The sequence below is a fragment of the Rhinoraja longicauda genome, chromosome 33 (assembly GCF_053455715.1).
Source record: "Rhinoraja longicauda isolate Sanriku21f chromosome 33, sRhiLon1.1, whole genome shotgun sequence".
NCBI classification, from domain to species: domain Eukaryota; kingdom Metazoa; phylum Chordata; class Chondrichthyes; order Rajiformes; family Arhynchobatidae; genus Rhinoraja; species Rhinoraja longicauda.
The window spans coordinates 18,342,666-18,363,851 of record NC_135985.1 but is presented as its reverse complement, the minus strand read 5'-3'; the positions used below and the strand labels follow the sequence as shown (position 1 = coordinate 18,363,851).

General features: G+C 42.5%; 1 protein-coding gene across 2 annotated transcripts in view; it reads right to left on the bottom strand.

The window, feature by feature from the left end:
* Positions 1 to 19,963, bottom strand: part of map2k5 (mitogen-activated protein kinase kinase 5) — a 239,605-nt gene extending 219,642 nt beyond the window's left edge. For both annotated transcript variants that reach the window (XM_078427570.1, XM_078427571.1), the window contains exons 1-3: positions 19,438 to 19,963; positions 8,674 to 8,722; positions 2,818 to 2,885 (exon numbers count right to left, since the gene is read on the bottom strand). In XM_078427570.1, the coding sequence (XP_078283696.1) occupies positions 2,818 to 2,885; positions 8,674 to 8,722; positions 19,438 to 19,563 (243 nt within the window). In that variant the 5' untranslated portion in view covers positions 19,564 to 19,963. The remainder of the gene's footprint in view (positions 1 to 2,817; positions 2,886 to 8,673; positions 8,723 to 19,437) is intronic.
* Between the last annotated feature and the right edge of the window lie 1,223 nt (positions 19,964 to 21,186).

Genomic DNA, 21,186 nt, shown 5'->3' with positions numbered 1-21,186 from the left:
CTGAGATCTTCAAAATTTAAATGGGCATCTCTTCTTCCATTACAACATTGAAACAATAATTATTTCAGTAAATCTCCATGCCTACAATCCTGATTCTAGGAAATCCGAGCATTCTCCAGGTGAGAGTAACCTGTTGACAAAGCCAATTTGTATGTATTGAAAGCTATTATCGATATGCAAGAAATTAGAGAATTAGAAAAATGGCTTCAGGCGGTATTTTTTTTATCCAGAGGCTGATAATTTTTGCTGTCTGCCAAGGAAGATACTTAAATCTAAAATATATTAAATCTGTGAATTATGATGAAGAAATAAATTAACTTGGGTAATTTCAAAAAAAGGACAGGATTTGTTAGGACTAATAAATCTACGTTTCCAAAATTTAGATTTTCAGATATTATGTGCAGTGTGTTGAATTATTGTATATTACAGATAATAAAAACTTTGATAAAACAAGGCATCACTGCCTTCAAGAACCATGCGACGAAGTTTGTTTGCAACATTACTAATCACTAGGTGTGACAAAGCTCACTCTTTTGACATTCCATATAACAAATGTTAATGCAAAACCCCTTCCCGGTTGTCATTTTTTTTGGTAACTATTACATTGAATAACATCGCACATCTATAATTATGTCACATTGTAAATTTAGCAATGTATCTGAATTTGTGTTACTGAACACTCCATAAAAACTATTATATCTATCCAATCTCAGGTCTCGTGATATTTTAAATGCATGAGAAGTACTAAGCTATGGCTGGAGTTTGCTAACAGTGTAAAACTATAATGATGAGTAATCCAAGATACAGAGACTATTCCATTGTACCAGCAGAGGTAAGCAGATTAATAAAAATGTTATAAATTATGTAGGACTTTCACAGTGCCTACAAGTAGATTGATTCCCAAACTAAAGGAAACAATGCTAAATAGCACCCATGTAAAATCCTTATTACCAGAAAGATTGAAAGTTAATGCACCCAGGAAGGTATTAAAGTAAAGAATACTTTTTCATTAACAGTGTAAAGAGAGTCGAATACATTATTCTAAAAAAATAGGTGAATATTTGAAATGAAAATGCGGTGCTGTGAGAAATGTTTTTTTTCCTGCTATGCAGTGGCTTACGAGATTGTGCACCATGAACTGAAATTAAACATTGATACCTTCTATACTACAAACCACTTGAAACTTGTTCAGAGATTATCATTGGCTCTTGATAAAGACATAGTACTTAATAATCAAATGATATTCCAGCTTTTGGTCTTATAGTAAACCTGAGTGTCTTGGTAGCATGGAGTGGATAAAAGAGTTCCAATCCTGACAGCTATCCCAGTCTTTTCTGTTGGAAAATGTAACTGGAAACAAGTTTGTGGTCAATTGTTATACATTCCACAGTGTAATAGTCCAGTTGCATTCACAGCCTGAATTCTTGCGAATGAGGGAAATAGCTTCATGGTTCATTTATGAGTACTCTTTTCAAATGTTGTACAAGGACCAAGAAAACAATTAGTGCTTTTGCTTCACAGCTCCAGTGACCTAGGTTTGATCCTAACTTTAGGTGCTGGCTGTGTTGAGTTTGAATTTTCTCCATGCAATCACACAGATTTTTCCTCATATCCCACAGAAACTGGTTGGTTAAATAGTTACTGGTAGGTAAAATTCCATGTGTGCAGATGGGTGGCAAGAAAATCAAAGGGAGCTGATGAACATGTGAGAGACAATAGGTTACAGAGAAATAAGGGGGGGGGGCGGGGAATGGATTTCTCTGCTAAGAGATAGAAGAGACTCAGTGGGCTGAATGGATTCCAGCTGCGTTATAATAGGTACTATGCATATATGTCTTAGAATATAGATATATAATTTGAATTAGCCTATTAATTAACAATAATAATTTTCCTTGCTTCCTGAAACAAAATTAAAAACACCTATTCAGACTGTACTCCAATCTAAGCAATTGTTTTAACTTCAATATTTGGAGGCAAAAATTAATGAACAAAGACTGAAACAAATATTCTAAATTAGACCATATGTTTAGCAGGGTAACAATTACATTGAGCAAAACACAAAATGCTGGAGGAACTCAGCAGGTCAGGCAGCATTTGTGGAGGGAATGGACAGTTGTGACCCTTCTTTAGACATTGTACAGGGAGGTGAAAGACGGAAAAGAGAGGTTAGGGATAGTAGGGAAATAACTGCAGATGCTGGTACAAATCAAAGGTATCACAAAATGCTGGAGTAACTCAGCGGGTCAGGCAGCATCTCTGGAGAGAAGGAATGGGTGACTTTTCGGGTTGACCCGAAACGCCACCCAATCCTTCTCTCCAGAGATGCTGCCTGACCCGCTGAGTTACTCCAGCATTTTGTGATACCAGAGGTTAGTGATAGGTGGATACAGGTAATCTTTATATTTATGAAGATTAAAGCAAAACAAATCACTTTTGAGTTGAGATATGACAGAGAAAACAATTACCTATCTACTTCATAAAAGTTTATTGAATCATTGTACTTATATTGATTATGTAACAAATATACTTATAAGTGTGCAATTGCACACTGCAGTTTTTCACGTTGTAGTTTGCCAACCGTTGCAACAGTTTCATGGCACACACCATCACCCTGGTCCTCCATTCATCGCTGAAACAGCAAGATAATAAGGATATCCATGTTCTTATTTATTGATTCTTGCTCCCCCTTCATTTCATAATCCCAACCAAACACCTGAACCTAGGAGTACTTATATAATAAATCTAAAATTTGACACATTCTCAAGATGGAAATACTACTTAGTTTGGAGGCTGTATAAAATTCCTAAATGTACCTACATATGATAACATGGCTTTCATTTCTTCATCACTGCGCACTGTGATTCGATCCCCATCCTCATCTTCATCTTAAAAAAAAAAAAAAAATACAACTATGATTTAGTTGGCCAATGCAACTTATATTAAATAGAGCAAAGCTAGGAGTGTAAAACAGATGACAATACAATCTGGAATTAGAGCAATGCAGTGCAAGTTACAATGACCTTTGGGTCAAATTCCTGTTCACATTAGTTATACGAATTTTCAAAAACCTTTCGACAAATTTTTTTTTCCTTCAAAATAGATATCATAGAGGACAGCAAGTAGACATTACAACCCTGGGAGTATACAATTTAATTTGAATTAGAATATCGAACATAAAATAGTACAGCACCAGAACAGCCCCTTAGGCCTACAATGTCTGGGCTGAACATGATTCCAAGACCAACTCTTCTTTGCTTGCACACAATCCATTTCCACCATTTGCATAACCATATGCCTACCCAAAATTCTCTTAAATGCCACCGTTGTATCTGCCTTGACTACCACCCTTGCAGAACGTTCTAGGGACTCACCACCTTGTGTGTAAAATAACTTGCCCTACACATCTCCTTTAAACTTTAGCCCTCTCAGCTTAAAGTTATGCCCTCTAGTATTTGATTTATGGAATTAAGGTGTCAGTGATCTGAAAAAGATGAACATTCATTTCACTATGAACAGCAACTGTAAAATACCAGGCCTGTAAAATACAATTGGTATAAATTCTGACTTAACCACATATTGAATTTTTATTCTACAATCTGATATACATATTAATGTCTGGAAGTAAAGCAACATCTGTATGTTACCCGATTAAACTATCATGAATTTTAATACTGCCTTCTCATCTCAGTTATAACCTTTACCCAGTTTGATAAAGTGATGTAAAATATTAAACAATTATTTATGACAAGCACCAGATTAACACAAGGTAATGCATAGAATGAATTAATTTTATTTATTAAGATATGTCAGATGAATTTAGCATCGCACAAATACCGAAACTGACATCACTAAAACGTGAAAACATTTAAGGGTTCAGGTGACAACGCAAACTTCAAATCATTAGAGCATGACTATAGCTTTAACATTATTCCAGCAGCATTTAACATTCCAGTATAGTTTCTGCAATTGCAAACTGCAGTTTTTCATGTCGCAGTTTGCCAACTGTCACAAGTTTCATGGCACACACCATCACCCTGGTTCTACATTCATCGCTGACACAGCAAGATAATAAGGATATCCATGTTCTTATTTATTGACTCTTGCTCCCCCTTCATTTTATAATCCCAACCAAACACCTGAACTTAGAAGTCAGTGCCCCATCGGGTCACTGGATCAAGTGAATGTGGAGAGATAGAGAGGATGTGGAGAGGATGGTTCCACTAGTAGGAGTGTGAAGGACCAGAGGGCACAGCCTCAGAATAAAAGGACGTACCTTTAGAATGGAGATGAAGATGAATGTCTTTAGCGAGAGGGTGGTGAATCTGTGGAATTCATTGCCACTGATGTCTGGAGAGGCCAAGTCGTTGGGGGTAATTAAAGCGGAGGTAGATGGGAGCTTGATTAGCAAGGGCGTGAAATGTGGGAGAAGTTATGCGTTTATGGGTAGAAGGCAGGAGAATAGAGTTGAGATGGAAAATTAGATCAGTCATGATCGATTGGCAGAGAAGACGATGGACCGAATGGCCTAAATCTGCTCCGATGTCTAAGGGCCTTATGGATCCTTCACTTCCTGACTCATAATTCACAATCAATGAGGAGAGGTGGCAAAGCATTCTCCACAATAATTCTCAAAACCGGTACCCTGCAAATATGTGTTCTCAGGCCTTTACTACAGTTTACTCGCTATAAATCAACTCCTTCCTCTTATTGACATTGGTCAAAAGCTTCAATGTCCTGGGTGTAAATAACACCAACAATTTGACCTGGACCAACTATATTGAACCTTCAACCAACAACACACACCTTTACTTCCTCAGAAAACAAAGAAAGTCTGGCATGTTTCCATGCACTCTTACCAAGAGATGAAATCATACTAATGGGATGCATCACAGTTTGGTTTGGCGACAGCGTTGCCTAAGACTGCAAGAAATTGCAGGGAGTTGTGGGTGTAGTCCAGTCCCTCACACAAACCCACTTCCCCACCATCAACTCCAACTACACCACGTTGCGTCGTGAAAGCAGCCAACAATATCAAGGACTAATTTCACATCGGTCATCTCCACTTCTCTCTTCTGTTGTCAGGCAGAAGATACAAAACCTTGAAAGCACGGACCACCAGATTCAATAATAGTTTCTTTCTTGCTGTTATCAGTTGACTGAATAGTCCTCCCAAAAGCTAGGGTATAATCCCAATCTACCAACCTACTTTATTGAAGACAATGGACTTTTTCCTCTGTAATTGCAATGCTATAAGATTGTAACACTATATTCTGCATGAAGGGGAGGGGGGAGGATGCTGCACCAATGCAGGTTTGGACCCAACGGATCCACTGATCTATATATCTAAATCTCTCATCTTGTATGTTTGTATATTTATATTTGCCTGTTGTTCCCAAAATACAAGGGAGTGGGGGAGGGGAGAGTGCTAGACCAATGCAAAAAAAGGTATTTATTTTAAAGAAAAAACACAATTTTCATTGAGATTTATTTTATTTCTTAAAAAAGGCATCTATTTTAAAGAAAAAACACGATTTTCATTGAGATTTATTTTATCTTAAAAAAAAACACCATTTATTTTAAAGAAAAGATGCGATTTTCATTGAGATTTCTTTTTACAAATGCAATTTATTTTAAATAAAAAATGCGATTTTCCTAAGCAGGGTCGATTGATTAGCTCCGACCTCCCGCTCGACGCCCGATTGGTCCGGGTCCCATGTGGGTGGAGCGTAGCTGCCGCTCTGATTGGTCGCCAGCTCTTCCCGCTCAAAGCACGCTGGTTGTCCGCCAGGTCTTCTTCACGCTCAAAGCAACGGCCGTCACAGTCGAGCTGCCGCTGCTGCTGAATGAGGGGACAATCTTGAGGATCTCCAAGAAAGAATTTTCACGATAAAAAGCCAACACGTTAAAGATAATACTTATTATTATTTTTTTTAAACCCCATTTATTTCAAAGAAAAAACACAATTTTCATGTGATTTTCATTGATTTATTTTATTTCTAAAAAAAATGCCATTTATTTTAAAGAAAAGACGAGATTTTCATTGAGATTTTTTTTTTTTTAAACCTGATTTTCATTGAGAATTTATTCTATTAAAAAAAAGCCATTTATTTTAAAGAAAAAACGCAATTTTCCCAGACACAATGGGAACTCAACGAGGTTTGGGCCCAACGGGTTCACCCTTTACTAGTTAACATTAAATGGCAGCAAATGTTAATAACAATCTAACAAAAAGCATTTCAGTACATGCAAGAATATATTTTAACAATTGACACTGAACAATTCAACTGAGGCCTCACAAAAAGTATAAACTGCCCAATACTTAATTTACTTCCTCCCAGCTTACCTGCTCCATGCAGTCAATGTTGATGCTGCTTCCATTAGAAATCTAATGCAACATTGTTTCTGTAGGTGGATACCCCTGCACTTTGCCCAACTAAATCCTACCATTCTGAAAGCTCTCTTAAAGATTGATAGAGTTCTAATCAACCCCACATCATTGACTATGGTCCAAAATAACCTGCTTTCAAGTTGGTTCAATAACCTATCGATCCAAAAATTAGTCCTGAATTCATTCTCTGGAGTATCCTTCCAGGTCATCTTACAAAAAAGATTAAAATCCCTTGCAATTATTAGAACACAGAACATAGAACAGTACATTATACTTCTTATACACATAGAACAGTACATCACAAGAACAGGCCACCGGCCCACAATGTCTTTGCCGAACATGAAGCCAAGACCCACTCTTATCTGCTTGCATATAATCGATGTTCCTCCATTCCCTGCATATCCATATGCCTATGCAAACATCTCTTAAATTGCATTAATGTATCTGCATCAACCACCACCCCCAGCACTGTGTTCCAGCACTCGCCACTGTGTAATAAACTTTCCTCCCACATCTCTGTTAAACTTTGCCCCTCTCATCTTAAAGCTTTGCTTTCCAGTGTTTGATATTTGCATCCTGTGAAAAAAGTTCATAAGTGATAGGAGCAGAATTAGGCAATTTGGCCCATCAAGTCGACTCCACCATTCAATCATGGCTGATCTATCTCTCCTGCCTTATCCCAATAACCCCTGAAATCTGTACTAATCAAGAATCTCTGCCTTAAAAATATCAATTGACGGCCTCCACAACCTTCTGTGGCGAAGAATTCCACAGATTCACCACCCTATAACTAAAGAAATCCCCCCTCATCTCCTTCCTAAAGGAATGTCCTTTAATTCTGAGGCTCTGACCTCTGATCCTAGACTTTCCCACTAAGCAGAAAAAGATGTATGGGTGGGACAAAGCCTGGCAAGTGATATCAGTGAGAGGGTTCTTTTGTTTGGCAGATGGGTGGATAAAAGCCAGAGATGAAAAGAAGACAAAAAGCTGTGACATAAGGAGAGAAGAGGAGTGCAATGTGAAGCCAGATAAATGGATTGAGGTAGAGGTGAAAAGGGATGGGGGAAAAGGACAGTGGAGAATAAGAAGGGGGGGGGGGGCGGAATTGTTTGTTGGTTAGTTAACTAAAAATTGGAAGTCAATGTTACAAGTCATACTGTTGGGTTGTGAGCTATCCAAAGGGAATACGAGGTGTTATTCTTCCAGTTTGGATGTAGCCTCACTATGCAAAGGAGGAAGCCTGGGACAGGTAGGCATGGGAATGAGAAGGGGAATGAAAAAGATTAGCAACTAGGGGATCCAGCAAGCTCTGGCAAAACAGGCGCAAGTATTCGGTAAAACAGTCACCTAAACGAAGGAAGAAGTTGCTGTTCCAAGAAAAAAGGCCTGAAATTTCAGTCCAAACCAAAGCAATTTTATGCAGATTGCAGCATTTACATTTGTAACCATGAGGAGGTTCGAACTTTATTATTAATCTAAGCACACTCTGATGTGGTGGTAAATAGTAGAGTGAACTTCCTGTAGTTACTCAGCTGTTCTGAAAGGGAATTAGGCACCATTCTGTGCAGAGTCTGATAAAGGTCTGTCCACTTAATCAAAGCAGAATGGTGATTACATAATTTACAAATTAATTTAATTAAATTAATTTAAATGGATTTAATTGTTTTCCAGTATTTTCCAAGATTTATGTATTTTAACTTCATTTAAAAAATATTTCAAAAAAGGTTGTTAAATTTCATTGAAGTTCTCCTCATGAGCTTAGTTGAAGCATGCATTTAGTAGATAGCAAAGCAGCAACCATGAGAAAAAATCATAAATCTGTGACAAAAAAGCATGTTACGGGATAAATAGGGTGTTACAATCGACTTTTCTATCAAGATAGTATTTGAATAAAGATAGAGGTTTGCATTTATTTAAATATTCAAGCTTCTCCTGTCTTGCCTGTCTCACATCAGGTGCAATAATTCAAACAAGTCCAGATTTAGACTTAAAGTTTTCTCCAAATAGTGAATTTGATAATCACCAGATGCAGGAAAATGCAGAAGCTCTCCAATCCTCAAAACTTTCAAATTAGCATTTAAATAATTTACTGTACCAATCAACAGTTGACTACAGGCCAAGCCAAATATTAATAGTTCTAGATAATAAAACATCCATGTATGTACATTTCTCCTAATTAATATTCATTTTAAGCAGATGAAATGCATGGTTAATACAATATTAAGTTTAAAATGTCTATCTTAACAAATAGATCTCTGTTAATTGGAAGAAAAAAAATTACTTACACTCAAATGCTGTTGTCGTTGTGTCTGGTAACACTTGACCAATAACATCCTAAAAACAAGGAATAAAAGTAATCAATCTACAAGAAACCAGAGGGAAACATTGACATAATTGCACGTAGGTTTCAGCATTGCCTTCTGGAACATAACATTCTTCATTAGCATCTTTTTGATTGAAAGGTACAACATAGAAACAGGCTCTTTGGCCCACCGAAACCATACCAACCATCGAAATTTGGTATTGACACTTTTCAAAAACAGAGAGCAATAAACAGAGTTCATGACAGTCAGCTTCTGAACTTCTGAAAGCTTCAAGTCCACACTTGCAGCAAGTAAACATATAATCCAATATTAGTCAGTTTTCCCATATTAAAAATATTTCTTTGGCCTCTCTCTCAAAGACAATACTTTTGAGCAAGTTATGCTGCAAATTATGACACATAATTTTAAACTAATTGAAGAACTTTTTAGTTCTTCTGAACAATGTCAACACTGTTTAACCTATACAATATGATCACCAAATAAAAACAAAGCCATTCTCTTTTATTTCCTCCTCCCTTTTACCATTGATTTAAATCTCAACAAAGATAAATAATACAAGAAAATTATTAAAATTTTGACAGTGACTGCTGCATAATGGTTTATCATTACAGTTCTGGGGCTTTTCCCCCATCGGGGCTCAGCTGCCCTAAGATGTTATATCTCATTCTGGTTTAATTCCATTTGTTGACACATTGGACAACAGCTGAGCACCCGGCAGAATCAAGCCTCAGGACTCCAATAACACCGAAAACCAGAATATCAACATACTGCTAACTTGGTGGAGCATACAATTTACCAGGGTGACACACAAAAAGATAGCAATGCATCCCAAAGTTACAATCTTTATGTAAAACATAAAATCTTAAAAGCCAATAGACATAACATACTATTCAATTATGCTGTAGAAATGCCCTCCCAGAATATTTTTCTCAATATCCTCATTTGAAGAAAGTGCAGATTACCAAACCAATCTTCTAACTAGACTCTGCCTTCACCAGCAATGAGAAGGTTCTGCTTTGTACTGTTTTTACACAAGTAATCAAAAATATAGATCAAAAAACAAAGTGTGCGTATGCGTGTGCATGCAGTGCTTGCTCTTTCTCACACACACACAAAATAATAATGTTTTTAATCCAAAAGTAAGTTTCATTCAGAATTTTAAATGCATACAAAATTAAAACTGTGCAAAAAACCCCATTTTCAAACATTCTCATTGTCTATACATTTAGTAGTGTCATATTCAGTAGTGTTAACAGCTATCTTTAGACAAAATAACCTTGTCACTCATGTGACGCCTCTGGGGTGATATCCCTTCCCTTGTTTGTGGGGAGTTCCCACCAGACTCTGCCCCTCAATGTTCAGCAGTGCAACGACCCTAAATGGTGGTCCTCCTTCACAGAGCCTTGGCATTGACTGTACCAAACTTCAGTGCATACTTCTTCATATACTCATGCAGTTTGGAATGGGTCTGTCCACAACATTCCCTGATGGACATCCCACTGTGCTGGGAGACCAACAGGTTTTGGGCAGATCAAAGAGCATCTTCCAGACGATCTTCCAGCAACACTTGATGTTCGTCTCCGAAATGTCTTTGCGAACAGCTCGTAAGTCAGTGTTACGGGGCTGTTCGGGATGAAGCACAACATGAAAATTTGCATCATTCTTCAGACCCTCTTCACAAATCCACACTCTGCAAAGAAGCAGGCAATCATCTCTCTGTGGCATGCTACTCTTGGGATGGCTGCATCAGTAGTAAGATTCCGACGGTACAGGAAGGATCTGACTGCGAGGGCTCATCTTACCACTAGCCAAGTGACATTTTGGTGCTTGGTGTATAGGAAAATAACTGCACATGCTGGTACAAATCGAAGGTATCACAAAATGCTGGAGTAACTCAGCGGGTCAGGCAGCATTTTGGTGCTCGTTGGTGAGTTCTGGCGATGAGGCATTTTGCCAGACAAGCTGGGCATTCTGCTGAGGGAAACACACCACAGGATCTACTTAATCCTTGTCCTGGAGATTTTCTGTGCTGGCCACTGCCAATTAGACTTGTAATTGAATGTGTTGGTCTGGAAGAACTTTTCCAGTGTAGAGGTGGTGCTGCAGTGTTCAGCTGACTGGCACATTGCAAGGCAGAGTTGAAAGGCAATCCTTTGTAAAACCAGGGACAGGTAATGACACTTGATATCCACGTGCTTGGCTCAACACACAGTCTCATGCAGCCACACATGAAGGTAGCCATCAGCATGAGGGCAACATTTTGGCACGTTTTTACCTCCATTGTCTGTCAAAGTGCGTCGTGACCAGGAAGAAGGCTCAGGTGATCATCAAGACAGAGGAGCAGGGGACAGACCAAGCACAGCAGCCCCAAGAACATCTCACACCTGATGAACACATTTTTCCTGGTTTTTGAGAGGAATCGCTGTTTCCATAGTCCCAATTTTTGCTTGACGTTGGCTATCCGCTCAAGACAATTCTCGCCGCTTTCCCATCGAACACAAGTATGTAGGAAAGAACTGCACAGATACTGGTTTAAACCAAAGATAGACACAAAATGCTGGAGTAACTCAGCGGGCCAGGCAGCATCTGTGAAGAGAAGGAATGGTGACGTTTCCAGTTGAGACACTTCTTCAGACTAAAAATAAAGTAGTTCTCTTGATTTGCTTGTTTATGATTGTGTATCATAATTACGTGTTGAGTCTAGTTACATATAGGCAAGACAGATTAAGGATAGATTTCCTTCTCGAAAGGGTATTATTGATCTAAATGGGGTTTTATTACAATTGAATACTTTTTGTAGTGATTACTCAGACTAGTTGATATGTTACCCAAATTTCACAGCTTCTGCGATGGGATATAAACAGGTCGCTAACATTTAGTTTAGTTGAGAGATACATCATGAAAACAGTCCCTTCAGTCCACCAAGTCCACTCCATCGATCACCCATTCACACTTGCTCTATGTTATCCCACTTTCTCATTCACTCCCTTCACTTTAGGAGAAATTCGCAGAGGCCAATTAGCCTGCAAACATGCAGGTCTTTGGGATGTAGGAAGAAACTAGAGCACCCAGAGGAAACCCACACGATCAAGGGGAGAATGTGTAAACATCACACAGACATGTACCCAAGGTCAGGATTGAACCCAGGTCCCTGGCGCTGAGGCAGCTGCTTGACCAGCTGTAGCTCACCAAAAGAGATTTAAGATTACTACACCGAGATTACGAGAAAAGTCATCTTTTGATTCATTGGAAATTGACGAGAAGAAAGGGAAAACAGACTGGACACAATGGGAAGGAGTTTGGGATGGACTAATGTGTTCTCTGGATCTTCATTTTTTTAAATAATGCTTTTGATGAAGCCTCAGTTGATCATATTTTCCCATTTCCAGTTGATAATGTAAAGAGAAACAGTTGCTAATGCAAATAAGAGCAGGAGGTTTTACAAATAACTAGTTTTTCCCATTCATTAAATATATGGCGATCAATTCAGTATGCTCGACCATGTGTTTATCTATCTTGAACCAGGAAAGATAAAACACATCTTCTTAATGATGAGAAACTTAGAACTGCAAGAGAGCAGAGACATTTTGGAAACCAAATACACAAATCGTTAAAAGCCAGCAGACCAGGTACAAAAAGCAATTAAAAAGCTAATGGAATATTGGCTTTTATCACAATACAAATGTGAGGAAATTACGCTTCATTGCAGGGATCTCTACAGCGTATGGCACAGTGGTAGAGCCCGTTTCCTGCTGTATCTCTAAAACTAAAACCTCAGTCGAGTACTGTGTTTAGTCTTGGGGATCACATTCCAGGTGAGCTATACTGGCCTTAAAGTACATACATTGCACACACATTCATCAGAATGACACTGGAGTTCAGAGGCATGTGTTAGTGTTGGGTTTAATTCTCAGGTATAGTTAAGTAGGATGGTAGACTTTGGAAACACACTAAACTTAACTGCCAGATTCCAATTTTGTTATTCAATGTTGGTTGAGTCTGGCTAGTCTTATCTGAGAGTGTAAGATCACGAACTGTATAAGCTGCAGGCTAAAATGTATACTATTAAAGCACTTTGAATGTAAGCTATCCAAAAGTATGATGACATACTTGACAAAAACAAGAGATTCAGCAGTTCATCAGTCTTGGCATGCCCACTCCATTAGAACCTTAAGAACCAGAGCTAGAGATGACTTAAGGATGAATTGAGTATTACCTGAAGAATTCACAGATACTGTAGTAGGAAAACTGATAGTGAACCATCAGTTAGAAGAACTTAAGTGTGGATGGTCACCAAGCACGAGTGGGATAGATAAGGTGGACATCCATCCACAAGTAATACTCGTGTGGAAACACCACCACCACTTAATTGTCGATAATTCTTTGTTTCTGTATATTATGTGTAAAAAATATTATTGTCTCCTAAGAATCCAAATGACTCCAATCAGAGATTTTTCCTTGCATGTTCATATTGATCAAATAAATACTTAAGTCTGAATCGCTAGATTCTAAATGGAACTTGTTTAAACTCTTAAAAGGATCAGAAAGATTCTTCATATCCATCCCATTTCTCCAGCTGTGGAATTATCGAAATATAATAAAATTATAGCTGTCACTCTGCAGCAAAATTAAAAATTGCCTATTCACAAATAAGATAGTGACTATGTAGGTAATCAAGGCTAAAAGTACTTCAGCCTATGGCATCATGCCTATCTATACTAATCCCTCCATGCGTTTGTCCAAATACCTCACAAATGTTGTAACTGTTCCTGAGAGACTGCAGATGAGTCACAAGAATCACAAACTTAATCCCACATTCCACAAAGGGGATAAATTCCAATCTATAGCTATAATGCAATGCAAACAATCTCATTCTAACAGTGGCACAGCTGGCAGAGATGCTGTCTCACAGCACCAGAGAGCTAGATCGATCCTGACTTCAGGTGCTGTTTGTGTGGAGTTGGCATATTCTCTCTGCGACCATGTGGGTTTCCTCCCAAATCCCAAAAATGTGTAGGCTTGTTGATTAATTAACTTATGTCAAATTGCCCCTAAGGAGTGGACGAGAAAGTGGAATAACATAGAATTAGTGTGAACAGGTGCTGAATGTTGGTGTGGACTCGGTGTGCCAAAGGATCTGTTTCCATGCTGTATATCTAAACTAAACTAACGTTTTATCCAATGACACTGACAACATCTCGTCAGCTAAATTATCAAAACAATCTCTATGTCCCTCCAAGCATATGTCTATTGGGGGCGGTCACATACTCAACTGCAATGCATTTTAATAAATAAATAACATTTGTTTAGAAAACGAAACAGAGATTGGATCAGGGAGAATTCCAGGAAGATGTGCAGCAAACTCAAAAATGTAGGATAGAATTTTTTTACTAAATTGAGGATAAATAAAAACTGCCACATAATTAAAATTGAAGCATATGATAAGAGCTAGAATGCTGAAGATTAATGAACATTGGTAAATGAGAAATTAAAACAGGTAAGAAAGAATAGGACACATTTAGAAAAAAAGTCAAAAGGAGCAAAATAATTTCCCAAATATTAATAAGAACAAAAATAATTTAAAGAAAGATTGGGGCTTTTGGGAATAAACGATTGTCAATATGTTAATGATGATCAAAAATATCAGCAAACGATAGATACACCACTCTTTACTTAAGAGGTGCATCCTACGTAGTTCAGCAAGATGATGCAATTACAAAGTTTATAATACATTGATAGAGCTTCAGACATTTGTAGAATCAGGAGTATATTGGAATAAAAAAAGAAACTGCTGGAGTAATTCAGCAGGTCAGGTGACATCTTCCCCCAAGTCGCAACAGGGACAGAGTCCCCCTAGTCCTTACCTTTCACCCCATCAGCCGTCAAATACAACACATAATGCACCATTTTCGCCACCTCCAACGGGATCCCACGAATCACACCTTCCCATCTCCACCCTTTTTCGCCTTCTGCAGAGACCGTTCCCTCCGCAACTCCCTGGTTAGCTCAACCCTTCCCATCCAAACCATCCCCTCTCCAGGTACCTTCTCCTGCAAGGTGCAACATCTGTCCCTATACTTCCTGTGGTCGTGAGGGAGAGAGCAGAAATGGGTGCTGGTCCAGTTGGGGCACAAGGAAGGAAAGTGGGTGAGGTAAAGGGGGGAGGTCTGTAGGGTAGTTAAAATTGGAGAATTCAATTTTCATACCATTGGGTTGTAAGCTACACAAGCAGAATACGAGGTGCTGTTTCTCCAGTTTGCATGTGACCTTTGGTAATGGACAAGTCCCAGAACAGAAAGATTAATATGGGAATGGGAAGGAGAGTTAAAATGGTTAGCAACCAGGAGATGCAGTAGGTCTTTGCGGACCGAGTGCAAATGTTCAGTTGCCAAGTCTACACTTGACTTTGCTGATGTTAAGAAGGCCACTTCGGGAACACTGGATGCAGTAGATGAGGTTAGAGGATGTGTATGTGAACCACTTACACCTAGAAGGACTGGATGAATACGAGGGAGGAGGTGTAGGGGAATGTAACCGTAGAGGGGGTGGCTTAGGTGCACAAGGATGAGTAAATCAAGGATTTGCGGAGGGAACGGTGTCTGTTGAAGGTGGAAAGGGGTGGAGATTGGAAGATGTGACCGGTGATGATATCACGTTGAAGGTGATGGAAATGCCAGAGAATTATGTTGTTGTATGCGGAGGTTGGTGGGTAAAATGCAAGGACCACGGAAACTCTATCCTTGTTCCGTTGGTGGGGCGAGGGGGAAAGCGAGAACATAACTGGGAGGGGATATAGTCCATATAACTGTAGGAATTAGTGGGATTGTAGTAGATGTCAGTCAATAGCCTGTCCCCTGTCTGCCTGACAGAAAAATCATGAAAAAGGGCGATGTGTCAGGGATAGCCCAAGTGAATTTGAGGGCAAGGTGGAAGTTAGCAGCACGATGGCATAGTGGGAGAGCTACTGCCTAGCAGCGACAGAGACCCGGGTTCGATCCTGACTATGTGTACTTGTCTGTACGGTGATTGTGCGTTCTCCCCGTGACCTGCGTGGGTTTTTACTGAAATATTCGGTTTCCTCCCACACTCCAAAGATGCACAGGTTTGTATGTTAATTGGCTTAGTATAAATGTAAAATTGTCCCTAGTGTGTGTAGGGTAGTGTTAATGTGCGGGGATCACTGGTCGGTGTGGTCTCGGTGGGCCAACTAATCCTGCACGGGTGCAGGAGGCAGCCCCGATGCAGTCATCGATGTAGCGGAGAGAGATGGTGCCAGTGTACTTTTGGAACAGAGTCAGCTATCCTGATGTTCGACTTGATCCAAGGCAATCATAAATTAGTCCCATTGAGCTTTTGCTATCAGGTTGTAACCCCACACCAGTAAAAGGATTTCTCTCTCCAAGAATTGCTACCTAACCTGAATATCTTTTCAATGAGGATTTTCACCTGAGATTTTCAATAAAAGCAGCTTTGCTGGAGCCAATATTATTCTTGAAACTATTGAAAGAGCCAATACTTTCAGAGCGTTTTATTTTAAATAAAATATTTATATTTTAATAGCTATTCTGTGAGTTGGTTTCTTCCTTAAGTGGTAATACATTATTTCTGGATTTATGCATTTAGAAAAACAAATTAGTTTTGAACCCAAAAAAGGAAATTATTTTTGATTGGTATTGTCCAAATTTGATTTTTTAAATCACTCGAGTTAAACTGCGTGTATTGTTGTATCACAACGTGAGGGTCCCCGTTTCAATCGAGAGATTGAGTACTGTTGTTGTGGAGTTTGCATGCTCATGGTGTCGGCTTGGGTGTCCCCCAGATGCCCCCACTTCCTCTCACATGACAAAGATGTGCTGGTTTGTAGGTTAATTAGCTGCTGTAAATAGTCCCTTGTCCAGGTGATACCTAGGAGGATCAGGTGTTGGTAGGCATGTGAGATACAAAAAGTTTGGGGGAAATAAATGGAGAAATGAGATTGGTGGGATTGCTTTGAAACTTAGCATTGACTTAATAAATTGAAATATTACATATTGTAAAACATATATCAAAATTATTTTCATAAAAAGCATAATAAAGTCAGCTGTTATTATTATTCAAGAGGTCAAGCTGGTGGATAAACTGACAGTGTTAATGTTTAAGATTTATGATCAACATATTGTTAAATTTAAAAAAATCTTCCAGCAAAAAGCTGCTGTACCCATGGGGAGGAATGGAAATAAATCTTAATGTAGAAATAAGAGCATATTAATAATAAATCATAGACCAGCAGTCCTCCAATACTCAACAGGGGCCAGCGGTCCACCTCTCCCCATCATGGGCCAGCGGTCCTCCGTTCCCTGGGCTGGAGGGTAAGACACCAAGGAGTCCCATGCAACCTTTTGCTCTCCCGGCTCACACTCGCTAGCCACCTGCAACTTCTACATGGATTGTGTGAGGTTGCAGCCCCTGTTCCAATATCTAAAGGGACTGCTCCTGGCCTTCTGGCTGCACTTCGCACCTACCATCCTTATCTTTGGACACCCTGTGCATAGGGGAGAGGGTAGAGCTGAAGATGTCTTGGTTGGGTTGCTCCAAGGCCTGGCCACACTGGTCATCTATGAGTCACGGCACCAGGCGGAAGAGGGTTCTGCCCGAGCCTGCTGCCTGCCCTTTTCCAGGGTTACGTCCGTTCCCGGGTGGTATTAGAGAGGGTCTACGCACTGTCCACAGGCACCCTGGGGGATTTTGAGGGGGGGGGGGGGGGGGGGGTGGTATGAATCAATAAGAATTATATTATAGTTATTTGAAATTTTAGTCATAGATAAATTGGTGATTTTGTATTATAGTGGTACCACAGATTTGGTTTGTAAATATTATTTGCATCGTAATTGAATCAATTATTTTTGATATACTGTATTAATAAAAAAGGCCAGTAGGCCAGTGCTCACCATCAAGCATCAGCAGTCCTCCACTCCCCATGAGGGGCCAATGGTACACTACTCCCCATCAAGGGCCAGGGGTCCATCACTCCCCCCAGCAGGAGCCAACAGCAGCTCCCGCCATCAAGGGCCCACAATTCACTGACGACCATCAGGGGCCAGCAGTTCACTGCTCCTCCCACCAAGGACCAGTGATCATCCACTTCCCATCAAGGGCCTGTGGTCCAGGGCATACCATCAGAGGCCCAGGGTCCTCCACTCCCCATCAGGGGCCAGCGATCCACTGCCTACCATCAAGGGCCAGCAGTTTACTACTCCCCCCACCATCAGGGGGCAACAGTTCACCCCTCCCCAACAGGGGCCAGTGGTCCTCCACTCCCCCAACAAGGGTCAACAGTGAATCCATTCCTCAACGGGGCCAAAAGTTCACTGCCAACCATCAGGGACCAGCGGTGCACCACCCACAATCATGGGTGAGCGGTTCAACGCTCCCCAACATTAGCAAATTTGCAGATGATCCAAAGCTGGGTGGTAGTGTGAACTGTGAGGAAGATGCTATGAGGTTGCAGGGTGACTTGGACAGGTTGTGCGAGTGGGCGGATGCATGGCAGATGCAGTTTAATGTGGATAAGTGTGAGGTTATCCACTTTGGTGGTAAGAATAGGAAGGCAGAGTATTATCTGAATGGTGTCAAGTTAGGAACAGGGGACGTACAACGAGAACTGGGTGTCCTAGTGCATCAGTCACTGAAAGGAAGCATGCAGGTAGGTACAGCAGGCAGTGAAGAAAGCCAATGGAATGTTGGCCTTCATAACAAGAGGAGTTGAGCATAGGAGCAAAGAGGTCCTTCTGCAGTTGTACAGGGCCTTAGTGAGACCGCACCTGGAGTACTGTGTACAGTTTTGGTCTCCAAATTTGAGGAAGGATATTCTTCCTATTGAGGGCGTGCAGCGTAGATTTACTAGGTTAATTCCTGGAATGGCGGGACTATCAAACGTTGAAAGACTGGAGCGACTAGGCTTGTATACACTGGAATTTAGAAGGATGAGAGGAGATCTTATCGAAACGTATAAGATTATTAAGGGGTTGGACACGTTAGAGGCAGGAAACATGTTCCCAATGTTGGGGGAGTCCAGAACAAGGGGCCACAGTTTAAGAATAAGGGGTAGGCCATTTAGAACGGAGATGAGGAAAAACTTTTTCAGTCAGAGAGTGGTAAATCTGTGAAATTCTCTGCCTCAGAAGGCAGTGGAGGCCAATTCTCTGAATGCATTCAAGAGAGAGCTGGATAGAGCTCTTAAGGATAGCGGAGTCAGGGGGTATGGGGATAAGGCAGGAACGGGGTACTGATTGAGAATGATCAGCCATGATCACATTGAATGGCGGTGCTGGCTCGAAGGGCCGAATGGCCTCCTCCTGCACCTATTGTTAAAACAGGCGACAGCAGGAGCCAGAGGTCCAACACTCCCCGCATCAGGAAGCAGTGCCCTCCACTCCCCATCAGAGGCCAACAGTTCGCCGCACACACCCCCATTCAAGAGCCAGCGATTCACCGCCCACTATCAAGGACCAGCAGTTTACTTCGTCCACTACCCACAATCATGGGCCAACAGTTCAACATTCCCCAACAGAGGTCAGTGGTCCTCCATTCCCCAGTAGGGGCCAGCAGTTCACAACTCTCCCTTGGGGGCCAGCAGAAGTCAGTGGTCCTCCACTTCCCAGTAGGAGCCAGAAGTTCACCCCCCCCCCCCCCCCTCCCCCAGAGCAGGAGCCAGTGGTCAAACCGTCAACTTCTCCCCCCACCTACCAGCACGTCTCTGAAGAGGAGCTGGGAGCCGGGCGGGATGCTCCAGTCTAGGTCGCCGCTCGCCACCTTGATGCGGATGACGAGCTGCAGCGGCGTCTTGGGCTCCATCTCACGCGGCACGAGCATCGCTGGCGCGCGGCCTCATCCTCCGCCGCCCGCGACCAACGGCCGGGCCCTCAGCAACGGCCGCTCGCGACCAACGGCCGGGCCCTCAGCAACGGCCGCTCGCGACCAACGGCCGGGCCCTCAGCAACGGCCGCTCGCGACCAACGGCCGGGCCCTCAGCAACGGCCGCTCGCGACCAACGGCCGCCCGCGCTGCCTCTTCTCGCATCCAACTATCCCGTCCCGCGCCAGCACTTCCAGAAACGGAAAGTCTATTCTGATCGGCTACAGCCGGTTTGAATCTTATTCCCACCGATACCGTCCCACCAGCTTGTAAATAAAAGGAAGTGTCCACTCTACCGCACAGGAACCAAAATGACGGCAAGCGGAGATCACCCGGATACGTAATAGGAAACACGGACTCCAGCTCGGCGGCCATCTTTGTTGTTCTGTCTGAAGGTAGAGGTTGCCAACTCTGCAGGAGCATTCAGGTATTATGATGGATACTGCCTATTTCATTAACTAGGAAGTTCACCCCAAGGTTAATACATAAACATATTTGAAACTTCTTGTAAGTGGAGTTCATAAATTGTTCAGTGTGATAACAGAAAACTTCAGACATGCTTCTGACTAAAGTTGGCAACCACCGGGAAGGATGGATATCCTTACTTAAGTTTGCATGGGATCTTGAAATGGTTTTATTAAATACTAGACCAAGTGGACCCGTTGGGCCCATTCCTCATAGAGGGGGAACAGGGAAGGGGAGAAGGTGTGACTGGACCCCTGGACCCAATGCCTCTCCTGTATTGGTGTAGCAACCTCAATCCTCCCCGCATTCAATCCCCCTTATCCCCCACTGACTCACTCCATCCCCCCTACCCTACCCCCATTTACCCACTCTTCCCCACCCCCACTCTGCCCTCCTCCCCACCCCCACTCTACCCTCCTCCCCACCCCCTCTCTCCTCCCCACCCCCTCCACCTCCCCACCCCCTCCTCCTCCCCACTGTCCCCTTCCCCCCACCCCCCTCTTGCTTCCACCACCCCCATTGCCCCTTCCTCCCCCTTCCCACTCCCCTTCTCTCCCTCACTCCCCTTCTCTCCCCTTCTCCCCCCACTCCCCTTCTCCCCCCCACTCCCCTTCTATCCCCCTCTCCCCCCCACTCCCCTTCTATCCCCCTCTGCCCCCACTCCCCTTCCCCCCCTCCCCCCCCCACTCCCACTCCCCCTTCCCCCACTCCCCCTTCCCCCACTCCCCCTCCCCCCCCACTCCCCCTTCCCCCCCCACTCCACCTCCCCCCCCCACTCCACCTCCCCCCCCACTCCACCTCCCCCCCCCACTCCACCTCCACCCCCACTCCACCTCCACCCCCACTCCACATCCCCCCCCCACTCCACCTCCCCCCCCCACTCCACCTCCCCCCCCCCACTCCCCCCCCCCACTCCACCTCCCCCCCCCCACTCCACCCTCCCCCCCCCCACTCCACCTCCCCCCCCCACTCCACCTCCCCCCCCACTCCCACCCCCCCCCCCACCCACCCCCCCCCACTCCACCCCCCCCCCACCCCCCACCCTCCCCCCCCACCCCACCACCCCCCCACTCCCACCCCCCACCCCACACCACCTCCCCCCCCCCACTCCACCCC